General features: G+C 43.3%; 1 protein-coding gene across 6 annotated transcripts in view; it reads right to left on the bottom strand.

Moving 5' to 3' along the window:
* arid4b (AT-rich interaction domain 4B) overlaps positions 1 to 23,913 on the bottom strand; it is a 35,621-nt gene that overhangs the window by 7,537 nt on the left and 4,171 nt on the right. For 4 of the 6 annotated variants that reach the window (XM_084021084.1, XM_084021086.1, XM_084021088.1 and 1 more), the window contains exons 3-15: positions 16,246 to 16,356; positions 13,136 to 13,201; positions 12,907 to 12,997; positions 11,756 to 11,835; positions 11,378 to 11,469; positions 9,470 to 9,611; positions 8,220 to 8,299; positions 5,200 to 5,276; positions 3,618 to 3,926; positions 2,718 to 2,812; positions 2,504 to 2,601; positions 2,101 to 2,302; positions 1,732 to 1,997 (exon numbers count right to left, since the gene is read on the bottom strand). In XM_084021084.1, coding sequence (XP_083877210.1) covers positions 1,732 to 1,997; positions 2,101 to 2,302; positions 2,504 to 2,601; positions 2,718 to 2,812; positions 3,618 to 3,926; positions 5,200 to 5,276; positions 8,220 to 8,299; positions 9,470 to 9,611; positions 11,378 to 11,469; positions 11,756 to 11,835; positions 12,907 to 12,997; positions 13,136 to 13,201; positions 16,246 to 16,356 — 1,709 coding nt within the window. The remainder of the gene's footprint in view (positions 1 to 1,731; positions 1,998 to 2,100; positions 2,303 to 2,503; positions 2,602 to 2,717; positions 2,813 to 3,617; positions 3,927 to 5,199; positions 5,277 to 8,219; positions 8,300 to 9,469; positions 9,612 to 11,377; positions 11,470 to 11,755; positions 11,836 to 12,906; positions 12,998 to 13,135; positions 13,202 to 16,245; positions 16,357 to 23,913) is intronic. The other 2 variants (XM_084021087.1, XM_084021089.1) reach the window with 1 other exon arrangement.

Raw genomic sequence — 23,913 nt, 5'->3', positions numbered from 1 at the left:
TTCTGATATTTTATAGACCAAACGGTTAATCATAAAAAAACAACAACAAAAACTGCCAGCAGATTAATCAGTAACGCCAGTAATCATTAGCTGCAGCCCTAAACAAATCATCACTTCCATCAGGACATTTCCTCAAAACCGGCAAAGTTCAACTTCAGTCAACGTGAAACATCAACAGAGAAATCCTCAGCCAGTCCGAGTGGGCAGAACTCGTGTCAACAGAGCAGCTGATTAAGTTTCATCAAGAAAACAGACAACAAATACAGTGCTTAGGCAGTTACTTAAAAATCACTGGCCAACAGGAGTTTCCTTTCACATTAATATAAATCACAGCAACATTTCCCATTTAGGCTCATTGTAAACCAGCTGGCCACACAGAGCCGGTGCTGCCGGAATGAAAATGTAGTCCACACACACACACACACACACACACACCCACACAAACACACACACACACACACACTGCATGTCCAGATTACAAGCTGCAGACATCGAACAGGTCCGATATCATCAGGAAAGATCAGATCAGCCTGCGATGTCTGCTGTGTGAATCTGTGAAAGCCCCCCCTCGCACTACCACATAACCTGCAAGGAACACTGATCCCGTCAAAGCCAAAATGATTGCAAGTCCACATATGATGGTAATCGGCCCGATCATGCTGCCGTGAGCCCGAGGCTGAGAGGGGAATCCTCAAAGTAACACATGATAAGAAGTTGGGTAAAATGTTCAATCGCTACAAAGAAATCCTTGTTGTTTCTAGTCGAGGATGGGTGGTGGAGGGTGAACAAAAAAACCCCTCTAAAACAAGCAGAGCGCACTGATCTAGATGCCCTGGATAGGAAACAACAGCTAACTGAGACCAAACCATGAAACTCCCCAGAACTATTTCTCATTTTTCCAACACTCAAGTCACTTTTTCCCGAAATAAAAAAGAAAAAGGTTACGACCTCTGTAGCACTATCTTGCATCTAGTGTGCTAATGTATCAGTGACAAGACTCACACACATGGAACATTTAATAAAGCTGAACATTGAAAAGCCCAAAAAAATAAATGAGAGAGAGAGAGAGAGAGACAGAGAGAGAGAGAGAGGGAGAGAGATCAGGAAAGGATAGAAATCAAGAAAAGCACAGCCATGTTGTGTGCATTGAGAGGCTGACTGCCATCAAACAATCCCAGAGAGAGAGAGAGAGAGAGACAGAGAGAGAGAGAGAGAGAGAGACGGAGAGAGAGAGAGAAAGAGAGAGAGAGAGAGAGAGAGCACAGCATGACATGCCAGGTGAAAGGTAGCAGTCAGGCTTTGGTGCTCTAAGTTGTCTCTGCCAGCTGATGCCGACTAAGCCACGACAAATAATAATAGCACAGAAGGCAGTGGGTAAGAGCTTAGTTAGAGAGAGAGAGAGGGAGAGAGAGGTAGAGAGCAAGAGGGAGAGCTTTCCTCTCTCTGGTTAGCAGGTAGAGGTGGATTGTGGGTATACTGCGTATTAGTGTCATTACGGTCAGAAGGAACGCTGCTCCTCATGTGCTAAAAGGTCTTTTTAGATTTTTACTGCCACCAAGGAAAGCGAATGCCTCAGGTGCTTTAGTCTGGAGAAACTTTTGAGGTGTTGAGGGTCAGATTGAATATGAACACAGCACCGCTCTGCAGGATCCCTGCATGGAGCGCGTGTGTTTGTGCCCTGAGGATATTTTTACCACCCTGGTGGAGGGACCATCCGTTCAGACCACCTACCCAGAGTTGTCTTTGCTCTCCTGCTCCTCGTCGCGCTCCTCCTTCACGCTCTCCGCTCCGAGGCGAGACGTCGACGAGCCCTCGTCTGCGTCTCCCTTGAGGGGACAATCTTCCTCATCATCATCGTCGTCGTCGTCATCGTCGTCCTCGTCGTCATCATCGTCCTCATCGTCGTCGTCGTCGTCATCGTCATCCCCGCTTTCCTTTTCCTCCATTTTTGATGGCTCAGGTTCTGTTTTGTTTCGGGTCAAATCAGGCTTTTCTTCCTGTGAGAGAAGCAGGATTTTATTATAATAAACAAACCTGGAGAAATTAATCCAACGCTGTTTGGACGAATACTTTAATCAAGTAGTATTTAGGAGAATGCACCTTGCAGACTATAGACTGTGTGCTACAAGGCTCTCCATCCACGTGGGCTTTCTGCTCCTCTGAGCTGGAGGAGGAGGCGGCAGGTGTTCCTCCTGCCTCCGCCTCAGACTTCACCTCCCCCTTGGGAGCCTGCTTCAGAGGGAGGTCCATCCTGAAGCTGATGGCGCAGGAGGTGCAGTACTCCTCAAATCCATTCAAGTACCTGGGTGATAAAACATTCCTCGTCAACATATCCAGAATATGCTTTCTCCTCGTATTCTTAAGGAATTTGTTAAAAACAGGAGGAGGCTGTAAAAGTAGTACAACAGACATCCAGATGGACATTTAAAGATTAAAACAGACGACAAACTGCATGTCAGTCTGGATGAAAAACCACATGGATAAAAAGCTGCATCGTACGTACTTGCGGTAAGCACATTTGACGTTGTAGCCAGCGGCTGAGTTGAGCACAGGGATTCCCAGATCCTGATAGACTTGCTTCCAAACGGCGCCGCTTTCAATCTGCTCAAACACGGACAACAGAGGAAGACAGATCCAGAGTCAGCATCGGACCAGACAAGTGCGACCGAAGTCATGCTGCGCTGCGAGGGGGAAACCGCCGGCGAAGTGGCACTCACGTTGTCAAAGCCTCCCAGTTTGTGCACCAGCCTGTAGAGCTTGAACAGGTTCAGGTTCCTGTAGCCCAGAACAGGCCGCTTGTTGATGGGCGTTCCTGAGGAGAACAGGTTGAGAGGGTCGACACGAAGATCGTTAGAAATCTGCAGGAAATGGCTTATTCCGGTGAGTTTTTTATTTTTATTTGAAAACTTTTCTAAAGCCTTTTTGTGGACGTTAGCTGGAATTGGTTTTCAGCAGCGTTGAAGTATTCAGATCCTTTTATTTTAGGAACGTTAGCAATACAGCAAAATAAAAATACCCATAATTCAAGTAAAACTTTTAATTGCATTAAAAATGTTTTAAGTATCGAGATGAAATGCCCCCTTTCAGTGTTTTGCTCCTCTACTTGGTATATTTTTAAATATATACTTTAGTTATTTCAACAACACTCTACTTTAATAACTTTTCTGACACTACCCCATATTTTCTAAGCTAATCATACGTTTTGGGGGTAAAATCCTGACCTGATAAGCAACTAAAGCTGTCAAATAAATGCAGTGGAGTAGAAGTACGAAGCCTATGGAGGGTGCATGTGGTTATAAAGAACTTTAATCTTGAAAGAGGATCATTAAAGTTATGGAACTTCACATTTAGAGATAGTAAGCTATAGGTATGGGCGGCATAAAGACAGATAATTAAACCAGGCTTGGAATTGTAAAAGGGAGATAAAATAAAAAGGCATAAAATACTGAAATTGAGTTCTCATTATTCTGTTTCTACACTCCAGTCTTTTGACTTTAAAGTGTAAATAATGTCAAAACCGCTCCTCGATTCCAGAGCTGCACCTTGAACCTTGGAAATAAAATGTTTGTTTTGAAGTCACCCTGCAAACACCGGCTGAATCTGCACTCTGGGCTCACCTCTGTCCTCCATGAACTTGTAGAGCTGCTGCAGAAAGTTCTCCCTCTCCTCTGGGAACGGCTCCACTTCCTCCTGCAGACAGGAAACAAGACAGTTTGAGGAGATGTTTCTTTCTCTTTGGGACATTGTGGGGATAAGAGCGAGTGCAGTTTTTACTACCTCCTCCTCTTCGCCACTGGCACCTTCTTCCTGCCCTTCCTCCTCCTCCTCATCCTCCTCCTCGCTGCTAGAACTTTCTTCTTTCACTTCCGTCTTCCAGGTGCTGGGCACGACAAACTGCTGCAGGAACTCCAAGGCTGCATCCAGTGCTGTCGAACACACACACAAACACAGTAATTATTACATATCCAGCACATCCAGCGAGCGACGCCCATCAGTCCCCTCCGCTAGCGAGCTAAATGCTTCTGCAGAGATAACGATGTTGATACATACATAAACAGAGATAAGACGCGATGTTTCAATCTGATAGCTCTTTAAATCTCACAGATTAATTATAAACAGAGTGATACATATCTTGAATCAATAGTAAACAAGGCCAACGAGCTACATTTATGTTGATCTTTCTTCGATTTAAACCTCATAACATCTGCCACCAGGTCTCGGGAGCGTTTGCCGATGCTGGGTGTGCATATTTATAGCATTTCTGCACATTTACATACATTCAGAGCTTCTATTGAGGTTTCATATGAATCTTTGACTGTCTGTCAAGTAATTCTTCAGTTTAATTATTATTTAATTATTATTTTTATCAAGTCAACTTTCTTTAAAAGAAGTGGAGAAAACTGTTTTTTTTTTTTAACGCAGTGAAAATGTTTTTGAGGGCTAAACGTCAACAAATATGGATCAAAGCTGGATGTTTGGTTAGACATAAAACATGTTGTGTTACTGGAGTTATTGAAAATGTTTGAATCACAAGAGACACCACGGGAATCTAAATCAGACATATAGTATTAATGAAGCTAATCTTTACTGAATGGAATCAGACGAAATAATAACTAATAAAACATTTTTGATTTATAAAAACTACTTTGCTAAAAGTTTAAAGTTCAAGACCAATATACAAAAACAGGACAATATAAAAAAATTTTTTTTTAAATGAAGATGATAAAAGTAGAAGAAAGTGCCATGAAAATGTGCCAGGAGTGTTTGCAGTGATGTGAAACAGCAGAAGCATTCAGCCACGGTGTCACAGGTGGGTTTAAGTAGCATCTAATCACCTTGGCAGATGTTCGTTTTATGCATTTGTAATGCGGAAAAACATCCCAGCTGTGAGTCAACAACCTGTGAATACCAAGACCGGGATAACACAAAGCCCTTTCCTAACTGTAATTATGAAAGAGTGAGAGCTGTGCAGCAGAAAATCGGTGAGAACTATATAAAAAGCCTGGTGAGGACTTCAAATAAAAATAGACTCGACAGTGACGGGAGCTCTCAGCCGTTGCTTTCCCTCCGAAAGAAAAACAACGACATTTCTCTTCCCTCAGAGTGTCAACACACAGATCAGCCCACAGATGTCTGGCTTTGTGCTCTGCCACCAGCTCTTTGAGATTCACCCTCTAAAAGTTTTAGTTTTCAACTCACCTGGTTTGAGGCTTGCGTCGGCTTTTGGAGGACAGTCGCCGTTCATCTCGCGGACGTCCTTCCGCAGCACCGTGTTGCTGCAAAACACAGAATAATACGTGGTGAGAAGTGATGCACACGACTACATCGAGGCTCAGCCAAGCCAACCAAAACCTCAGCAGATGTTTGATTTCCTGAAACGAACGTGGGACAATAAACAACCCTTAAGCCGCGATTAAAACACTGTCTGGGGGGAGATTTTACTGTTACAGCAACTCAAAACCTGAGCAGCCTTATTTCTTACAACAGGCATACTGCAGGATGGGGGAAGTGTTGGTCATTTGGCAGATAGGTGGAATAGTGGAGCATGTAAGCTGAAAGCAGTGAGTGTGCCAGAGAGACAATTTGATGTGTATCTGAAGGCAGCTGAGCTGATCTTTTGACTGGATTCCACATGGAGTGAACAAAAAAAGTATAATGCAGCTAAAAGAGCTTGATTTAATGTCATTTCCTATATCTTTTGCACTGCGTATGTTACTACTGGTTCACCCACGTGCTGGTCTATATATAAATGTGCAAAGATTATATTTCATTGGGACTAGCAAAAAGAAAAACCAAGACTAAGAGCCCAAAGCCATGCTTGCAGCCCCGTGAGGCTGTAACGTAGACACAGCGGTGCTTTGAGCTAAACGCTAACATCAGCACGCCAGCTTGCTGATGTTTAGTGGAAATAATGTTGACCTTGTTCACCATCTTAGTTTTTATCATTAGATAATTAGAATAGATAATAACTAGTAAGATTCATCCTCCAAGGACCGCAAACGTCAAAATATATTAAAGCTATGTTCATGTTCAGAAAACTCATCCTGAACACCCTTTAGTTTGTTGTTTATTTAAAAGCTGGGACGAGCTTTAGCATCCACATATATACGTTCTGAATTACAATATAATACTATTTGGATAACCTTTATAAAATCCAGACAAACTTGCAAGTCAGCCAGACAAGAAAAAACAGATATAGCCTCCGTTTCCATGGCTACTCTGGTAACCAGATCGGACTAAATAAGAATAACCACTTCCTGAAAACTCAGAGCTTCCCGTCTGGATGTGACTTACTTTCACACACACACAAAAAGAAAAGCTTTCCAGAGCCCATTGTTTTGTTGAGAGGCCCAGTGAATGGTTACCACTAACAACAACACCAAAGTCCAGAGGGCAGAGTGAACACGCCGACCCCCGGCCGCTGTGCAATAAAAGGGCCACGCGGCTTACGGATGCGACGCCGCTTCACAAAACAAATCACACACAGGGAGCAGCACGTCACAATGAGTCGGTGATTGTACATGAACAGAGGCTGACATCAATAACAAACACCGACGAGTGGAGTGTCGGTTGTGAAAGAATGGAAAAGGATGCGGTGCAGCAGGTGGAATTACTGAAAAGCTTTGCTCTCCTAGAAAATGCAAACTTCCCTCCATCTTCCTCCTATTTGCAAAATAACTAACACAAAATAAAGACTAGATCAGGCGTATTAAGAGACATGATATGCACTTCTCATCCTTGTTGTTTCCTCCACATGAAAGCAAAAAAAAAGGACCGGTGGGGAAACAAACCTGAAAATCTCATTAATAATAATATAGATTTTCCGACTTCTTGCATTATTATTTGTTGCGTCTACGCGTGGATGCACTGTGCCGATTCCACCGAGTCAAATCAAATTGCTACAGAACAGAAAAGGGGGAAAACTGCTTTGGTACGATGTAATTTGCAACAAAAATCATCACAAGGTGCCGTGTTCAAAGAGGAAATACTTCACAAGTACGTGGCTGCCAGGCTTTTCTCTGATTTATCGTCTCTTATCCCTCTCATCCGCTCTACGCCCGAGTATGAGGCAACAAAAACAAGCGATACGGGAGACGTTTCCACACTTTGTTTGCTATTAATGTCTCTTCGGCTGCAAATTGGGGTTCACGCTGATGAGTTACGCACAGTATCCATTAAGGAATGCAGGCTCGAGGCTGCGCCGTCGTCGGTGGAATTCAAAAAAGGCAGAAAAGACAACTTTGGAATAGCGACTGATTAATTTAGCTGGAGCGTTTGCTACGTTTCTACACACACACCGAGAGGCTGCACCTACAAACCACCGGCTGAGAGCAGACTCCCGTCCTGACAGGACTCCTTCTTCTCATCGGCACAGACAAAACAACCCGACTGTGTGGTTCCACGCCGAGGGCAGCCTCAGGGAAGCTACACTTCCTTAGCTCACCGGTAACTTACAGCCTCAGGACAGATAAAATAACTCAACCGAGGAGACTCTGACAGACACGGTATCTCAACTGTTTTTGGGGGAACCGCAAAGTCTGAGGTTGTATTCTTCTTAAAGCCACAAACAGGTGTAACATTCATTTAAACATGCACAATTAGTTAGTTAATTAAGAGGAAGAAACATCCAGCAGAGCTCACTCAAATAATCTACAGTGATGTGAGTGGGAAGCACATTACAATAAATATACAAAAGGCATGAAAAAAAAAGTAACAAAATTATCTGAAATATTATACTTTTATACCTAATTATATTGTGCAGGCATATTTTAATAATTGTGTGCACTCAAGCATTTCCTTTGTTAATATACAAGGCAGTGCATGCGTTCCATTTCACTGCACATATATCCAATTAAAACCCTTTTTATCCCGATGGGGATGTCTTACACCAGTACTAGATGATTACTTGATTACTTGAAAACGAATCAAGAGCAACTTAGATCATTTATCAAGTGAAAATGCCAATCATCTACTTGTTTACTTCTCAAAAGCGTGCTTGGTTTATAATTGAATAGCCCTTCCTTTTTTTTGGGCTACCCATCAGTAAGCAATACTAGACGGTCTAGCTGAGCAATGCCAACTTTTTGTTGATGATATAATTAGTTCAAAACATAATTTGATGCATTAACTGACGATGAACGTGTAAAATAATTGGAAGATAATCGTCGCCGCAGATCTACTTCACACAGTAGTTTCCAGCACATTGGGGGATGACTCACAATTTTCCATCCTTGAAAGAGCGGACGAAGATGTTGTCCTTCTTCACAGTCACGTCGTCATGGCAGTCTGGGGAGATGACCTTGTTGAACACAAACAAGAGACAGTCAAGAGGTCAGATGAGGTGGTACTGTGTGTGTGTGTGTGTGTGTGTGTGTGTTTGTGTGAGGCAAGGGGGGAGGGGGGGTGTCAGAGTATGAGTCAGTGACTGAAGTAGTTTGAGGGAAAAGGCCACGCTGACAGATGATAAAAATATGGCGTCTACGAAGCGGAGACAAACAAGCGAGTGTGCGATGGAGAGCGATGTGCGAGCGCCCACTCAGCATGTGCTGCTGCTGTTTACCGGGGTTGAGGAGGACAACGGTGGGAGCTGTTCCACTGCCAGGGTCTAACCCACAGGAGGCAGCACTGCCGTTATGAAGACATTTGATTTGCACCAGGCTCCTGCTCTTTCTGTATGTACAGCACACACACACACACCTACAGGGTGGATGCTTTTACTTTAACACTATGACTCACTTTGCAATACAATTTCTGTCTGTTTCACCACACCTCTTGGGAGTAAACTGCTTGTTGCAGGGCTGTGGATCGTCTGTTGCACTACTAGCGCACCACTCCACCCCTCCGCCACAAGGTCCCAGAGTAAATATGCTGTTGGGTAATGTGCTCTGCTGTCACAAGGAGGCAGCATGGAGCTCAGTCGACAGCAAGCCAAGAACAACAAACTGTGGAGGCGGGGCCCTGCTGACTACAGAGTTAAAGGGACAGCTTTCCCCACCCTCTCCCATTCCTACATGCAACACTTGCAAAAACAAACAAGGCCTGTCACCATTTCATAGTGTACTAAATGTGGCTCAGAGTTATGGGTGGGTGGAAACAAATGGATTGGAAAAGATATCAAACCAGTGTTTGTGCCGCTTTGTTGCACACATCAGGGAGAACAAGCCGTTTATTTTCCCTTCAAAACAAGAGCTGAACCGTTTTTTTTTTGCTCACTGGATATTCTTCAAAACTACAGAAGGCATGCAGCGACTGCAAAAAGTTAAATCTTATTTATACAAATCAGCTATTCGACTGCAACAACATCCGATGATGGGTGTGTTACGCAATAAGATAATCCTGCCGAGGTTACATAACCTCACGTCTAGATGACATGGCACAATGCTACGAGCGCCCTGGAAGACCGGCAGAAGTGGTCTCTCGTTTTCTACACAGTGCTGGAGCAGAGAAAGAAGGGAGACCGTGAGCTCACCAGAGCAGGGTACCACGTGGTCTTCTTTTTGTCCCCGGCGGTGACTCCCTCCACACACACCACTTTGCCAAACAGATCCTCATTCTGCCGCTGGTCGCTCTCCTCTTCTTCGCTGGAGGATGAAGACAATTCTTCTTCTTGACTGCGGGGGGAGAAAAAAAAAAGGGCAGTTTATTTAACAGACTGACACTGGTAATGTGTCATTTGCTCAAGAAAAATGAGCAGCAAATAAAAAGTGTAGCGCTGCAGGAAATACACTGGTTGGCATGTCTCATGTAAGCCAATGATCTTTTCATTTAACATCAAACAGTCTCCAAACTGACAAGCCGCAGCACAACAAAGTATCATTATGTCGCACAGTGAAACATAAGGCCAGCTTTACTGATGATGAGCTCCCTCATTCGGATCAGTGTACTGCCGAGGCGGCTCGTTCTCTGCCGTCTGACAGTCATCCTCGTGCACCGACTGTGGCCAGCAGACAGTCGGCCGTGTCTCCGAGTGATTGTGCAAGCAGCAGGCAAACAGATCCTCCGTCCTCTTTTTCATGGCTCACTTGGCCTGCTCTGAGCGCAGCTCTATGTACATATACACACACATACACACACACACACCAAACACACACATACGCATACTGTTTGGCAAGCCTCAGGAGCAGTAAATCAGCCAGTCTGCTACTACTACTACAACAACAACAACTAAGCTGTGAATCAAAGTCATAAACAAGGCACTCAAGCCACTCATAGAGGAACCCTTCCTACAATTCATGTAAGCTCCACGTATAATGACTGTTGTCACAGGGGGGCTAAATATGAAGCTAGAGCCAGCAGCCTGTTAGCGTAGCTTAGCACAGAGACTGGAAGCAGGAGCAAAGAGGTAGCCTAACTCTCTCCAAAAGCTAACTTCCCACCAGCACCTCTTAAGTGCACTAATTAACAGATTCAATCTTGCGTTGTTAATCTCTACAAAAACAGTGTAAAAATTGCTATTTCCTGACTAGGAGTAGTAACTACTGCTGCTTCCCTGGATAGCTCACAAGAAACCGAATGAGATTTAACGTGTTAATTGGTGAGATTTAGAGATGCTTGTTATTGGGTTTTTTCTCCTGTTGAACAAGCTCTTCTAAACGAATCACCTGCCAATTTTCTCATCTCACCCCCCCAAAGGCAAGAAAGCAAACAAGTGTCACAATAATGAACAATTCCACGAGGGGGGAGAAGAAATTGTCTCGTGAAACAAGAAACGTAGAGTCCAGTAATCTCAATCACCGCTGCGTTGTCAATCGTCGTAATTCAAGAATTAAGGCACTATTACCCCACAGGAAGACAACACGTCCGAGGTGCTAATGTGCAGCTGGGACGGACCCAAGTCAATATTGCATCAATGTTTAGAGTAATATTGACTTTTCCCTGAGTGCTATTAGCAAGGGGTGTCAGAGAACGAGATTACGTAGCAGAGCGTCCTCTTTATAACACAGAGGAGCCACAATTATATCCAGTGCCAAAAAGCCCTCAGCAGTTAGTATTCCCTGATGAAAACGCCGCAGTCTCCAAAGACGAGGCACATGAGAGCATAAAACACCCACTGGAACGTTTCAGTCAAAATAGAGAGAGAAAAAAAAGATAGTATTCAGCAGGACCATGCTGCGCTAACACTGCCTCTCCAGGCCGGCTTGATTAAGGAGCTGGAGGAGGAGAGTAGGCTCTCTACTTTCAGGCCTCAGGCGCTGTTTACGAGGGGATGGAGATGAGTAAATCTTTCATTTCAATTGCTGTCAGCGCACTTAGAACGGGGGAGCCCGTTACTGATGACTGTGGATTGGTACAGAAAATCCAGCATTGCAGACGTCTGATGTATGAAGCGCGATACGAGGCCTGCAGGATGCGCGGAGACGAGGAGGCCGATACTCACATTGGGTTCGATCGTCTGCCGCGGTTGCCCTTCTTGCCGATGACAGGTGTGCCGAAGTGCTCGGGGTTGGTGAGAGGGAGCCTGTCGAGTGTCTGCGGGGGAGACAAGCAACAGTAAAGAGCGTCAGTGTCACCTTGTCAGGCACTAAATTGGAAGAAAAAAGATTTATCTTGTACATCTGGAAGGAATGCTCTGCATGAGATTTCATCAGTAACAAAGGGCTTTCTATGATATAAGTGTGTATTCATTGTAGCGCCAGGAGCAGAGATGTGAAATTGTTGGACACCAAATTAAATTAAATCAAATATAAAATGAGCTTTGCTTCTCTGGAAAGCGGAGAGACTGAGGCTGGTATGAAAGCGCAGGAGGGATACTTGCCTCGCTCTCTGCAAAGTGGCGCGCTCCTTTCAGGCAGAGAGAGGAGCGCCTCAGGGTCTTCTCGTCGCCGTCGTCAAACACTGCAGAGACCAGAGACCGTTAGGATGCCGGGATTCCACCGACACAGGAAAAACACACACTTAAGCACATATAAAGTCCAGTCTCGGTTCCAAAAATGTCTGCTTGATTTATGATCTGTTAAAAAAAATTACGAGTTAAGGCTCCGATTTATTACAGCTCCGAGGACGTTCTGCTCGACACAAAGTGGAATAAATGGTGAAATAAGAGAGACGTGGGGGAAGTGACGAGGATTTACTGATTTTATTTATTTATTTATTAACTGAAATCAAATCTCCATAGAGTGACTTCTTCAATTAGCATGCATAATGTATATCAGCAGTCACATCGCTCCAAAAGATAAACCCAGATGTGTAAATCATTAACTGGCTCAGATCAACAATGAGGGGAAAACACTCGAGGTAACTTCAACTGTGACTCATGTTTTTGCTGATGAATGAAAAGAATGAAAATGTGCCAAGATGAGACTTAGAAAGCCCAATGGGCACTCTTGAGTGACGAGCAGCTGCTGAGAGACTGTAGATCTGAGCAGCTGTCTATACTGTGTATACTTTGGATTATCCGGCACAGTAGCTGTGTACTCAATAACTTGTAGCTATAAATTGCAAGAAAAAAAATAAAAAATAAAACCAGACAGCTCCTCAAATATGAGAATGTGCTGCTTTCCTTGTTTTATGTTTTTATAAATACAACACATTTGGGTTGTCACATTGGGAGATTAAGACTCCTGGAGACTAAAGCAAATATTTATTTTTGTTAAAGGTTTTATGAGTTCAATTTGCCGGGACGGGACAAATATTCACATTGCAATATAATGAATGTGCACAAAAATGTAGTAATGGCATTGATTGTAATGGAGATTTGAATAATCTGATCGTGTAAAGCATATTGACTTTTCAGCATTCTTCCTGCACTGTGAGTCAGGAGGGTTCTGGCAATAACTGTCAGTGTAACGCTCAGGCAAAAGAAAACACAAACCCTGAAAACCATCTGGCAGTTCTACTGTGGATAAACCTGTTTTTGTAAACTAGCTGCAGGGAGAGTACACGGGAGCTTGTTTGCTATCGACTTACCAACAGTATATATGCTAGCATCGGTCAGCTTATTGATTGTGGCCTCCTGGTAAACTCCATCCTGATTCTTCACCTCTACAACAGCCCCCACCTGTCGGACAAATCAGTGCTGTCATGACAACCATATTGCTGAGACAACAATATATAATTGACTGATTAAAAATTGTACAACAATGTGTTGAAGCCGACTGTGGGACACCATCAGCCTCCTCCATCTTTCCTGCCTTACCTTTAGAGGCCCTTTGATGTTTTCATCATGCACCTCAGCTGTGGACAGATCTGGTTTAAAGGTCACCTGGTGAGGGGGAGGGGGGGGCAACAGGGGGAGGAGAATCAGTAACGAGGATAAACAAACAGTTCCCCAAAGGCCTGACCGGGCCACATCAATCCTCCAATTCACAGAGGCAGAGCCCCCCGCCGACGCAGCCGGACTTCATAACGGCGATGCACCGATTACCATGATGGACTCTTCCACGCTACTTGGCAGCAGGGCAGGTCTGTTGCTTTAAATCAGTGTGGTGTGAATCGCACACTAGGAAAGACATCCTGGTGTCATTAGGCAAGCAGCATGTGTGTGAATATTTAATACTATAGCTAATTTCTGGCATCATTGACTGACTGCCCCCCCCCCTCCATTTGGCAACTGCGCCGCATCTGTTGGAGCCAACTGCGATGGATTTCTGTGGTGATTGTTAGGGCTCCACTAACCAACCATCCCCTCACCCCCTCCCCCCCCCTGTCTGCAACTTCAGCCTCCGCTAAGTGAGCCACAGTAGACCATAATCTGATCACCCTGTGGTAGTCTAATATCTGCATGGAGACCTGGCAACACCGAGTGACAGAAAAAGACCACGAGGCAGGCAGACACACGCACATTTGCAGCCATTTACTGTCACATATTTTCCAAGGAGCATCTGTTATCATTCCAAATGCCCCTCCCTACTTGATATGTCAATACACTCACGTGCTTCCTTCTGTTTCCTGAGGGAAATTAAAGGAATGTTTGAGAGCATGGGCTAGTAAAATAGCAACATAATTATAATGGACAACAGGCTTGACTTTTATTGACTGCGATTAAGGGTAGAATCGTCCGCCATACGAGGGCAGAAATCAAGCCGGGAGGTAACAAATTCAGACAATGCTCTCTTGACTCCGTTTTCAAAGAGAACAACAGCAGAAATGGCAATCAAGAGTGTGGCTGTGAAGGCGGCATCAAGATGAATGAAATAAATACATACCGTGAGATGCTGTTAAATTGGCACGCCATAAAACAGAATGGAAAAGAAACAAAAAAAAACTGCCCTGAAGCAGAATTTCACCAGTTATGGAGATAATAACAAGCAGGAAGCTCCACTCTGCACAGGCAGAGGGAAGATGACCCTCGCTGTCCAAAACCTCCACTAAAAGAGCAGCAACAACACCTGACAACAGGTGATAACAGAGGTCCGTAACTCTTAACTGTACACACACACCGTACAACCACTTAGACTTAACATCAAATATTGGATTAAGATAAAAATGTGATAAAAATAAGAGCCTCTGGCAAAATGCTGTGATGTGAACAGGTTTGTCAGGAGCTCAGAGTCAATTATTTTTACAAACACTCTCTTTCTTCCAACGAGCCTTAAATGTAACTGAGCTGCAGGAAGTGTCACTGCAAAATGACATCAGCAAACAACAAACGTGTGTGACAGCTTGGGAAAAAAACGTGACAGCCACTCGAAAACTAAATTTCCTCGACACCATCTCTCTCCGTTCTGCGCCTGGATAATCTGACATTTGAAAATGTTGATTATACTGGCACATTTACAGTGGTGTTAATCAATCTGCCATGTCCTTGTAAAAATATTAATACTCAGTACATATTTTTGCTCTGGTTTAAGCATATTTTTTTTTAACTCCAGCGCATTTGCCTTTTAGTGCCTTTTCAGCACTAATTACTGCTCTGTGCCTCACACTAAATACCAAGCAAAAGGGCAAAATTCACTACATTTACATGAAAGCAAACAGTTATAGATATTGCTTTTCGAGTGGTCCGGTGGTGAACAACAAACAAAAATAAAATGTACAATGAACGTTGCATCTCTCTCTGCAGCACGTCTGCCGTAGAGTTAGTCCTGACTGATTAAATGAGAACTGAACATGTCACAGTGAGCGATACTGACACGGTGCTAATTCTAGTGCGGATCATCATTATCACAAATAAGAATGCCACGCAGACATTTCACTGGGTTTTAAAAATCACTTAAAAAGACACCATATGCTGCCACCATCGACTTTGTTCAACAAGCAGACAGAGATTAATGTACCAAAGAGCTAAAGAGGAATTCATTACAGAGGAATATTCACATTCACAACAGCCGCTGAATAATTGTCATGTTCTGCGTTTGTGTAACGGAGCCTCGCATCCCTTTTACAGCTACCCCCAAAAACAAACGCACACTCAGCCAATTAGTGCAGTAATTCATTTATGAGCGGAGCGACTGTTCCTATTAGCTTCACAATATTTGAAACGAGGAAAACCACATTGTCTCCTCTGTCATGTTGTTTCGTCTCTGTCCGTGAGACAAAAAGAAGAAGAAGAAGAAAACAAAAAGGCACGTCACTTGATGATTTCAGCTCATGTGCCAGAATGGTGGCACATCACTGCTCTTTTGTCTCTACAGGGGGAAGTACAGTGCATTGACTCAGTGAAAAGCCAGCATCCAATCTTTGTTCCTCCCACACACTCTAGCAGAACGAGAGACAAGCGATCTGTCTCTATTGTGTTATCCAGATGCTTCAGCCCCACTGGGAAATGAGATACTGTACTACGCGCATCCTTCATCGGCAAGGCATGAAACCCGATGGGGAAACAGCAGTCACAGCGCCCCCACAACAAAATGTGGAAGCGACGGGCAAGAAGGACGCCCGGGGATGTGATGGGTACCTGGCGTGCTAGGCCAGACCCTGCATCTGTCACAGCTGAGGCCCTGATCAGTGTTTCAGCTACATGAGCAGTACTAACAACCTAAAGCAGGTGGCGGGGCTCTAGCATGTCAGCAACACAGATGGATTTTGAGCAAGATCAGAGAAAAATAATTGAAAATGCACAGTCTAGGGATCTGTCGAATACGAGGACCTTCCAATCCTGTTTTGGACGGCATGTTTTCAACAAAAAAAAAAATCTCCAAGCTGCTCTGTATTCAGACTAAAGCCGAGCTGTGTGATCTTGACTGTTTGCACCTTTGCACAAAAAGACGAGCGCCACCTCGCCCTGCTGCAATTCACTTCACACAGAACACAGCCAGACAATGCATTTTTAATTCAGGCTCAGGAGCACTTTGAAATGTGACTTACCTTGGCCTTGACTAGCCTCTTGGCAGTCTTAATCTTGGCCTCACAGAACGCCCCTCGGTACTTGGCACTCACATCCGTCCCTACTGTCAAGAAGGGGGGCTCGTCCAGAGTCTGAGGAAATAAAAATAAAACAAGAAACCAGTGAATTCAAAGCATCTTCATACTTTATAGTATATATATAGCTTCCTGACCCAGGTGTATTCTCACAGCCACGGCAGGAGGACACACATAAAAGCTTCACAGAGTGTAGGCCAGCTACGTGAAACCCATCCGGCTCAGTGATTCATCCATGGAAAACACATACCATCTGCTCCGGGTGTTGGAAAACAAGCCTCTGGGGAAGCAAACGAAAAGGCCACTTCACTACTACTTTGATAAAGAAGCTACCCGACATAGCACCATCTTGTGTCATCACTGGATGTTCATCAAACCTTTTTTTTTAAGAAAAAAAAACACCCTTGGAGAACAGATTTGCGGATGGTCCGGGGAAGAGAACACTTTCTGTGTGTGTGGGAGGGCAGATGATGTTTGTGGTTCACGTAGTGTAAAGATGGATTTACTGAGGCTTCGCTAAGGTTACACTGAAAATGCAGAACCCAACAGAGTTATATCTAGACATCATTTCTAGAATAACAACCAAAAGTGGGGGACACACTTCCTGCTGACAGGACACATCAACACCACATGAAACATGTCAAATGGACACTTCACTTGGCCAATACCCGTTTGTTACTTGAGGAAAACACCCGCTCCTCCTCTAATGTGCAAAACTTTACATTTAATTATCATTAATAAGCTGTATGTCTCACTGTTAATGTGGCTTTTCTAACTTTGTAAAATAAAACGTAACAAATAAATACTTCAATATAAATGTACTGAACAGTTTATTATTAAGAATGTATAATATGCAACAATTAGATTGATACAAAGTCCTGTATCAATAAAGGATAAATACATTTATTTGTGTACCCTGTATCTATTTTTTTTAATCTAATTTTTACTTCACAATTATCCAGATATCCTGATGCACAATAAAATCCTCTATCCCATGTATAAATAAACAGAGAAGTGAATTGAATAGACCCCATAGTCACTGATCCCCCATCCAGCTGGTGCGTCCCTCTTTTTAGCAGCACTGAACACAAAACCACATCTTGTTTTCTGAATGGATGAATGAAGTTTACTAATGCCCACTGGAATGAACAAGCCATAAAACTCGCTCCCAAAACGGTGGCTCTGTTCATTTAGCACTCGTTTCTCAAAACATGTTATGCATATTAAATTTCATACAACAAGTTAATTACTTCCAAGACTCAATAATGCGACTTTTCTTATGTATTTCAAAGCTCATAAAAGCTGTTCATTGTTCCCACGAGGAGGGCCAAGTGGTGCCGTTCCAACTACAAACTACATCAGTGATGTAGGCACAAGACCAGCTGCCGCGATGTTAAAAGTCGACGCGCGGAAATTTAAGAGCTTTGACGTGTTCTAGCTGTTTGCAGGTTAGCTTTTTCCCTCTAAACAAACATGGCATTTTCACAAGTGGTTTCATCAACTTCCTGCTCCTTCATCTACTTCAACACTGAGCTCTGGGTACACAAAAAGGACTCACAACACTGTAACCTTTGAGCCCGTCCTAAAGCATGGTTCCTCACGTGACGAACCATTGAGTGGCATGAAAAAAAAATGTATTTAGGAGTTCCAAGTGCAGGAAGAAATCATATCAAATACAAAGAAATACTGTTTATATTGTTAGATAAGTGCATAATTTGACTGGGGATGTGATCTAAACAGGGTTTAAGGGGCATTTTTTCCATTTAATATTTCATCATAAAGTGCTAGAATTGATGGAATATTAGTTTTGAATGTACTTGCATGTACTTGTGTATTGTAGCTGCCCGTTTCCCCCCTGCAGGGATACTATACATACTGTAACATTAATGACATGTTGGATTTATTTATGTATGCCTGCATTAGAAGTAGCTCGACAGCTGTATTATGTAGAGGAAAAAAAATTCAATCAGGATTTGAACTTGGCAGATATTCAATATTAAATGACTGCGATCGGTGTCGGGGTCGCCCAAGCCTCCAAGTGGAATTCACTGCATAGGCACGAGCAAAATGTTGGCCTCCTGATAAAAGTAACAGGTGAAACAGAAATATGGCTAAAAATATCCACTGAGCAATTATCCAAATGAACGAAAATGGTTTCACATCCCTCTCTAATTGTATTTGTTACCTCAGGCTAAATCCTACATGATCAAATCTGACAAACTACATATGACAACATATGGCAGAGTGGAAAACCTTGTGTTGCCCTACAGTGTGGTGAGGTGTTTCATGGGCATCGCCTCGCCGTGACTCACTTTCCATAAATCCAACAGATGTTACATTAAAACAGCCGGGGTCACCACGCAGAACAAGCTAAAGGTTAGCCGTCTTTCAAATAGGATGCTCTGATCGCGAATAAAGGCTGAAAATACAATATGTATGCTACTAATTAGCAGTAGCTGTATTCAAACCAAAATGTACAGTACAGGACAGTCGGTTCGGTGTGCCATCCAATCACATGCGCTGGACAGAAATTTGGAAACTTGAGTTTTACCTGGAAAGCTTTGGCACTGCACCAGATGTGCACCACTAGCTGCAGCATGCTAGTCGGCTAAACCGGTTATGCATGGGATGATTCATGAAAATTACAATATTATCCCAATAATCACGATGGAGTCTTACTGACATTTGTGTTATTTTTTTGCAGTGTTTTCTTATTGACAGTACGCCACCTTACTGTCAAAGTAAGAATTACGACCAATGAGCATTATGGTGCATCGTTACCCCTAGTTCAACTTTTAAAAAAAAACAAAAAAAACAACCCTGTTCTGTGGAGTGACTTTGTGCACAAATATCTTACAGATGGGGTTCTCTGTGCACGGTGGTTAAAAACAGAAAACATTGCAAACACTGCAAAGAGACATTGTAATAAATCAAACGACCGTCCGTGAAAAACACAAAACATTTTTCTGAACAGATGGGCAAATAGCATCTTCCGTGTTAAGGAGTCCGTGAACCCGTCCCAGTCACACCTCTTCTCCGGTATCTCTTGGATTCTGGCAGATGGGATTCAGCGGCAGGTCCAATGCACTTTAGCCTCCCCACCTCTCAGATAAACACCTCATTAGTCTCTAGTGCAGTCTGGCCTCGGCACCAGCTGCCCCAGCCAACGCCAGGTTTACATGACGCGGAGGCCATTTCCACCGGCTACCAACTCAAAGCTGGACTGCCGCTGTGTGCACCATTGTTCCTCCTCTCTGGTACTAATAGTTACCGCCTCTTTGGCTCCCCTTGCTCCGAGCCTGCTCCTTTCTTCTTTTTTTAGAGGAAGATTCATACTGTGACTCAGAGGGGGCAGCCTGGGTTATCTTGACAGCTGTGGCTGCCAAACCTCCCTGGTTTAACAAGGCAGGGGTGATAACACACTACTGAGGGCAGATTTACATTTGTCATGCTCACATGCCAACACAAATAGAGAGCGGTTTGTTGTTCCCAGTGATAATGGCTCACCACCCCAGATTACACCAAAACTACCCTTGGATTAGATCGTCATCTAGCCTGCAGCTATCTGGAGAAAAAAAAAGATTCCTTGGTTTTTCATCACTCCTGCCGGTCCTGAACGCCAATCCCCCCCCTCATGAAATTCAACCAAACAATATGACTAAGCTCAGAGAGGCAGGATTCCTGTGCCTTTGTGAGGTGCAACATCCTCTCGCCAACTTGAAATAAGCTAGAACGCCACACACACTTCACAAGAGCTGCCACCATCTGAGAGTGTCATAAAAACAGCAGAGCTGTTCATCATCAACCTGTAGCACCGCTCCGGCTTCTGCATGTGAAAGTCAACCTAATGGTAATAACGGTGGTGCAATCAAAAACCAGATCTCTGACTATTCACCTAGTGCCACTGACGTGGAACAGACTCTCCAGGCACGTGTGCTTGATTAAACACATACAAATGTGACTCGGCATGGGGGTGACAAAACGCACCTGTGGCTGGCAGGGAAAGACACGAAGCACTGCAACTCCACTGGCGGACGATCCACTCGGATATCAGACGTGCACAGATATCACAGTCGATTGCACCTTTTATTTATTCATGCTCACAAAAAAGGAATAATCTGAAGTAAATTGGCTGGTTGTCGGCCATAGAGTACTTTTCCTGGCTGTTGAATGATCCCTGATTACTGATGATCTGAAGACTGCTCTTGTTTAAGAGTTTCTATTCGTGGCACAAAAACAGACAACGCTGCCACATTAAGTCACAGTGTGAAATCAGTTAAAACAATATATACTGGGGTGACACTGTCAACAGCAGAATGAGATCAGTTTCTGCTCAATAAAGACTCTTAGGTCATGAAAAATTTAACAGCCGACTCCACAGAGCGCCGGTTGAAAATAAGCTGCTGCTGCTGCTTATAGTGCATTTCTTGGACAGCCTGAGGGACTGTAGCATTTTCATTCTACAACTCAGTAAAAAGATGCTCTCAGAAGGTAAATGTAAAAAAATACTGATGGCACGTTTGTGAGGCGAAGCATGTAAACTGCATCACGATGATCGGCCATCAGGGAGGGATTCGAGGAATCCCTGGTCAATTTTCTCAGCAGACCACAAGTCCCGTGGAAGCATTGCTAATGTTTTAAGACACGCTTACGACAGTCTTGGTAAACAGTGGTCCTGCTGCTCATTCACTACAATTAAAGCCAATGTGACCGTCACATTCAGGATTCAGATTTGCATGTGCTGCAGAGTCACATGTCAAAAGTCACCGTTGCTATGAATGTGCATGATCATCCAATATGTTGTAAGAGAGTCTCAGAATATTTTTATTATTTCCAGAAAATCTACACCAGACCTGGTAAAATGTTGGTGTTAAGTGCGGGCAATTTTACTGGAGTGAATCCAAGTCTGGTCGACCCATATTTTGGATACAAGGCTTTGAATACATTCCACTGGTTATTTGTCTGTAGTGATGTAGCTAATTACATTTACTAAAGCGCTATTTGTCAGCACAATTCACCTAACATTTCTAATTCAGGCAATCCTTTCTACCGTCTACAACCGTTGTCTTTTTATACCATTTCCTTTTCTATTCTTCTGAATCTCCTGTTAAGACACTGGAGATCTACTTCAAGTTTCATTTGATTCCCAATTTAGAGCAGACCTTCAGTTTGCATCTTATTTTCACACCAACAATTCACCTCACTCTCTCTGGCTGGATTAGCAATTTAAAAAAAAAAGAAGGAACTCTAAGTGTTACCATTGCCCAGGATTTAATATTGACCGTGTTTCCTCTTCAAACTGAAATGACACCTGCTCTTGTCGTGTGATGAATGCGTCACTATTGTTTGTTTCAAGTTACACAACAGTGTAAGATGATGCCGGGAACCATAAACAGGTTTATAATCAGCTGTTGGACGAGGTGAGGGTGGTTATCCAAATCAAATTAAGCGTGCTATTTTTAGGCGTAACAAATCAAATGACTTTCATTCTCGTAATTACAATGTATAATTGAGCTGCTAAATCTGCATTACTGAAATATTACAAACAATACTTTCAGACCCATTATAATGTGCTATAATGAAAAGGTTTGTAGGTCGAACAAAGAACATGCAAGAGGCACGCAGGAAAGAATTAAGCTCCCTCCCAGCCGAGCTCACACGTACAATAATCCTGCTGTGAATCACCTCTTTGTCCAAACCAAAGTCGCCACAATTCTAGCGACTGGTGCTGCTGCAGGAGTTGCCTTGGCAATACCATGGCAGGTTCAAACTATACAAAAACAACCCAAACACAATCTTAATACCTTTTGTTTACTTGCCTGCCAAGCAAATCCATTCCTCCTGTGGTATCAGAAACCATTTAAAACAAGCACATAACTCTAAACATTTTAATACAACTCTGCCAGCGAATCACTGATACATTTAATCTGGAAGCAACCCATTTCCCTGACCACTTACCAAAAATGTGGACTTGAAAATATGGACAACTACAAAAATGCAAATGCCCTGTTTTGCATAAGCTTGCTGAATGGTTTGTAGCAGTCGATAAAAACTTGCAGTATGGCCTCAGTGGGGGGTTTTGGAAGAATATGCCGCTGATGTTATCTTACACATTCAAGGGTGCTCACACCTTCTGGTCGGTTGTTTGATATATTTTTTTAGGACAGTGTAATTTTTAACACTCATTTAGCCTAGATATTCCCACTGCTGAGAGTGGGGTAAAAAAAGGAGGGTGGAGGCTAAGAGAGCACCGCAGCGCTCATCGTCTCTCAGACACCTCAGTCCTGATAAATGTGCTGCTATAATACATAATGTTGGCAGTTTACGGGTCGGTATCGGTTGCTTAATGCATATTTTTGCAGGTTGGATGGTGAAGATTGGCTCCATTAACGGGTCGGGTGAACGTGGTGGATATTAAAAAACCCTGAGCGGCGCATCACTTCTTGACAAGCTTCGAGTGTGAACATATCAGAACTGGCATATTTTAATATGTTTGTTCTAATAAACAGTCTAATCTTTTTGTTTATAATAGAACTGCAGGCGCTACGGCGGCTTGGGCTGCTCGCTCTGTTTTCAGAAACCCTATGAATATGGCCAGGTATGTGCTGGTTGGCTTTGAGTGTTATTATTTAAATAGAAAACAATTAGGTTGAAATAATTTCAATTGCTGGAAATAGCTTTAATGGCTTTATTTACAGTTAATTTTGGACTAAAATACTGTGGCTGATTTGGTAAATCTATACATAATGTGCAGTGCAAAAATGACCAACAAATATGTAAACATATTCTCTCACTCTCTCTCTCACACACAACAGACACAAATCTGAAGTTATTTTCTTTAACAAAGTACTTGGTTCCCAGGCACAGACACCTCCCACTACAGCAGCTGACTGCACCTGACCGGATGATGGCGTCTTCCTTAAATGCCTAAGTGTGTGCCGTATCACCACAGCACCACATGCTGTCAACTCATCTGAATGCAGGGAGAACTCAACGAGACACATTTCACTCCCACGACAGCAATTTTCTTACAAACAGCTTTGATCAAAAACACTGTCTGAACAGTTACCGTTCTGACACAGTAGAGCAACTTTAGACTGCCAATTACAGTTAAAGGGACACCCTGGCAATTTGGTTTTGCACTCCGAGAAAGTTTTGGGTCTCACAAGACAGATTTCAAAGAGAATGGTCAAAATTGAAGCAGCAGAGGCAGATAGACATTCAATCTCTAAAAAGGCTGAAATACATTTCCCATCTTACATTTGCCCTCCGATGCCTCCTAAATGCCTATTTCTTATAATACCCACACCTACAGAATACAACTGGAGACGGGACGATATAGGATTTGAAGAAGAAAAAAAGTTGAGCTCGCTGTCATGGGAGACGAGTGAATAATAAGATAAATAAGAATTCAAACATTATCTTAAGGTAATACTAAGAAAATTAAGATTTCAAACAATTACCCAACACATTATTCTACTTTTATGATATCTAATGTTTATCCAAGCACTTGATCCAGCACACACAGAGTTAAAGCAGTGTGTGCAGTTGGTGGGGAAAGGCTGTAGACCATAAGCCAGAGTGACATAAAGAAAGGTGCACTGAACAGAGTGC

This window comes from Eutrigla gurnardus, assembly GCF_963514095.1.
Source record: "Eutrigla gurnardus genome assembly, chromosome: 11".
NCBI lineage: Eukaryota > Metazoa > Chordata > Actinopteri > Perciformes > Triglidae > Eutrigla > Eutrigla gurnardus.
This window is presented reverse-complemented; position numbering and strand designations above follow the sequence as displayed.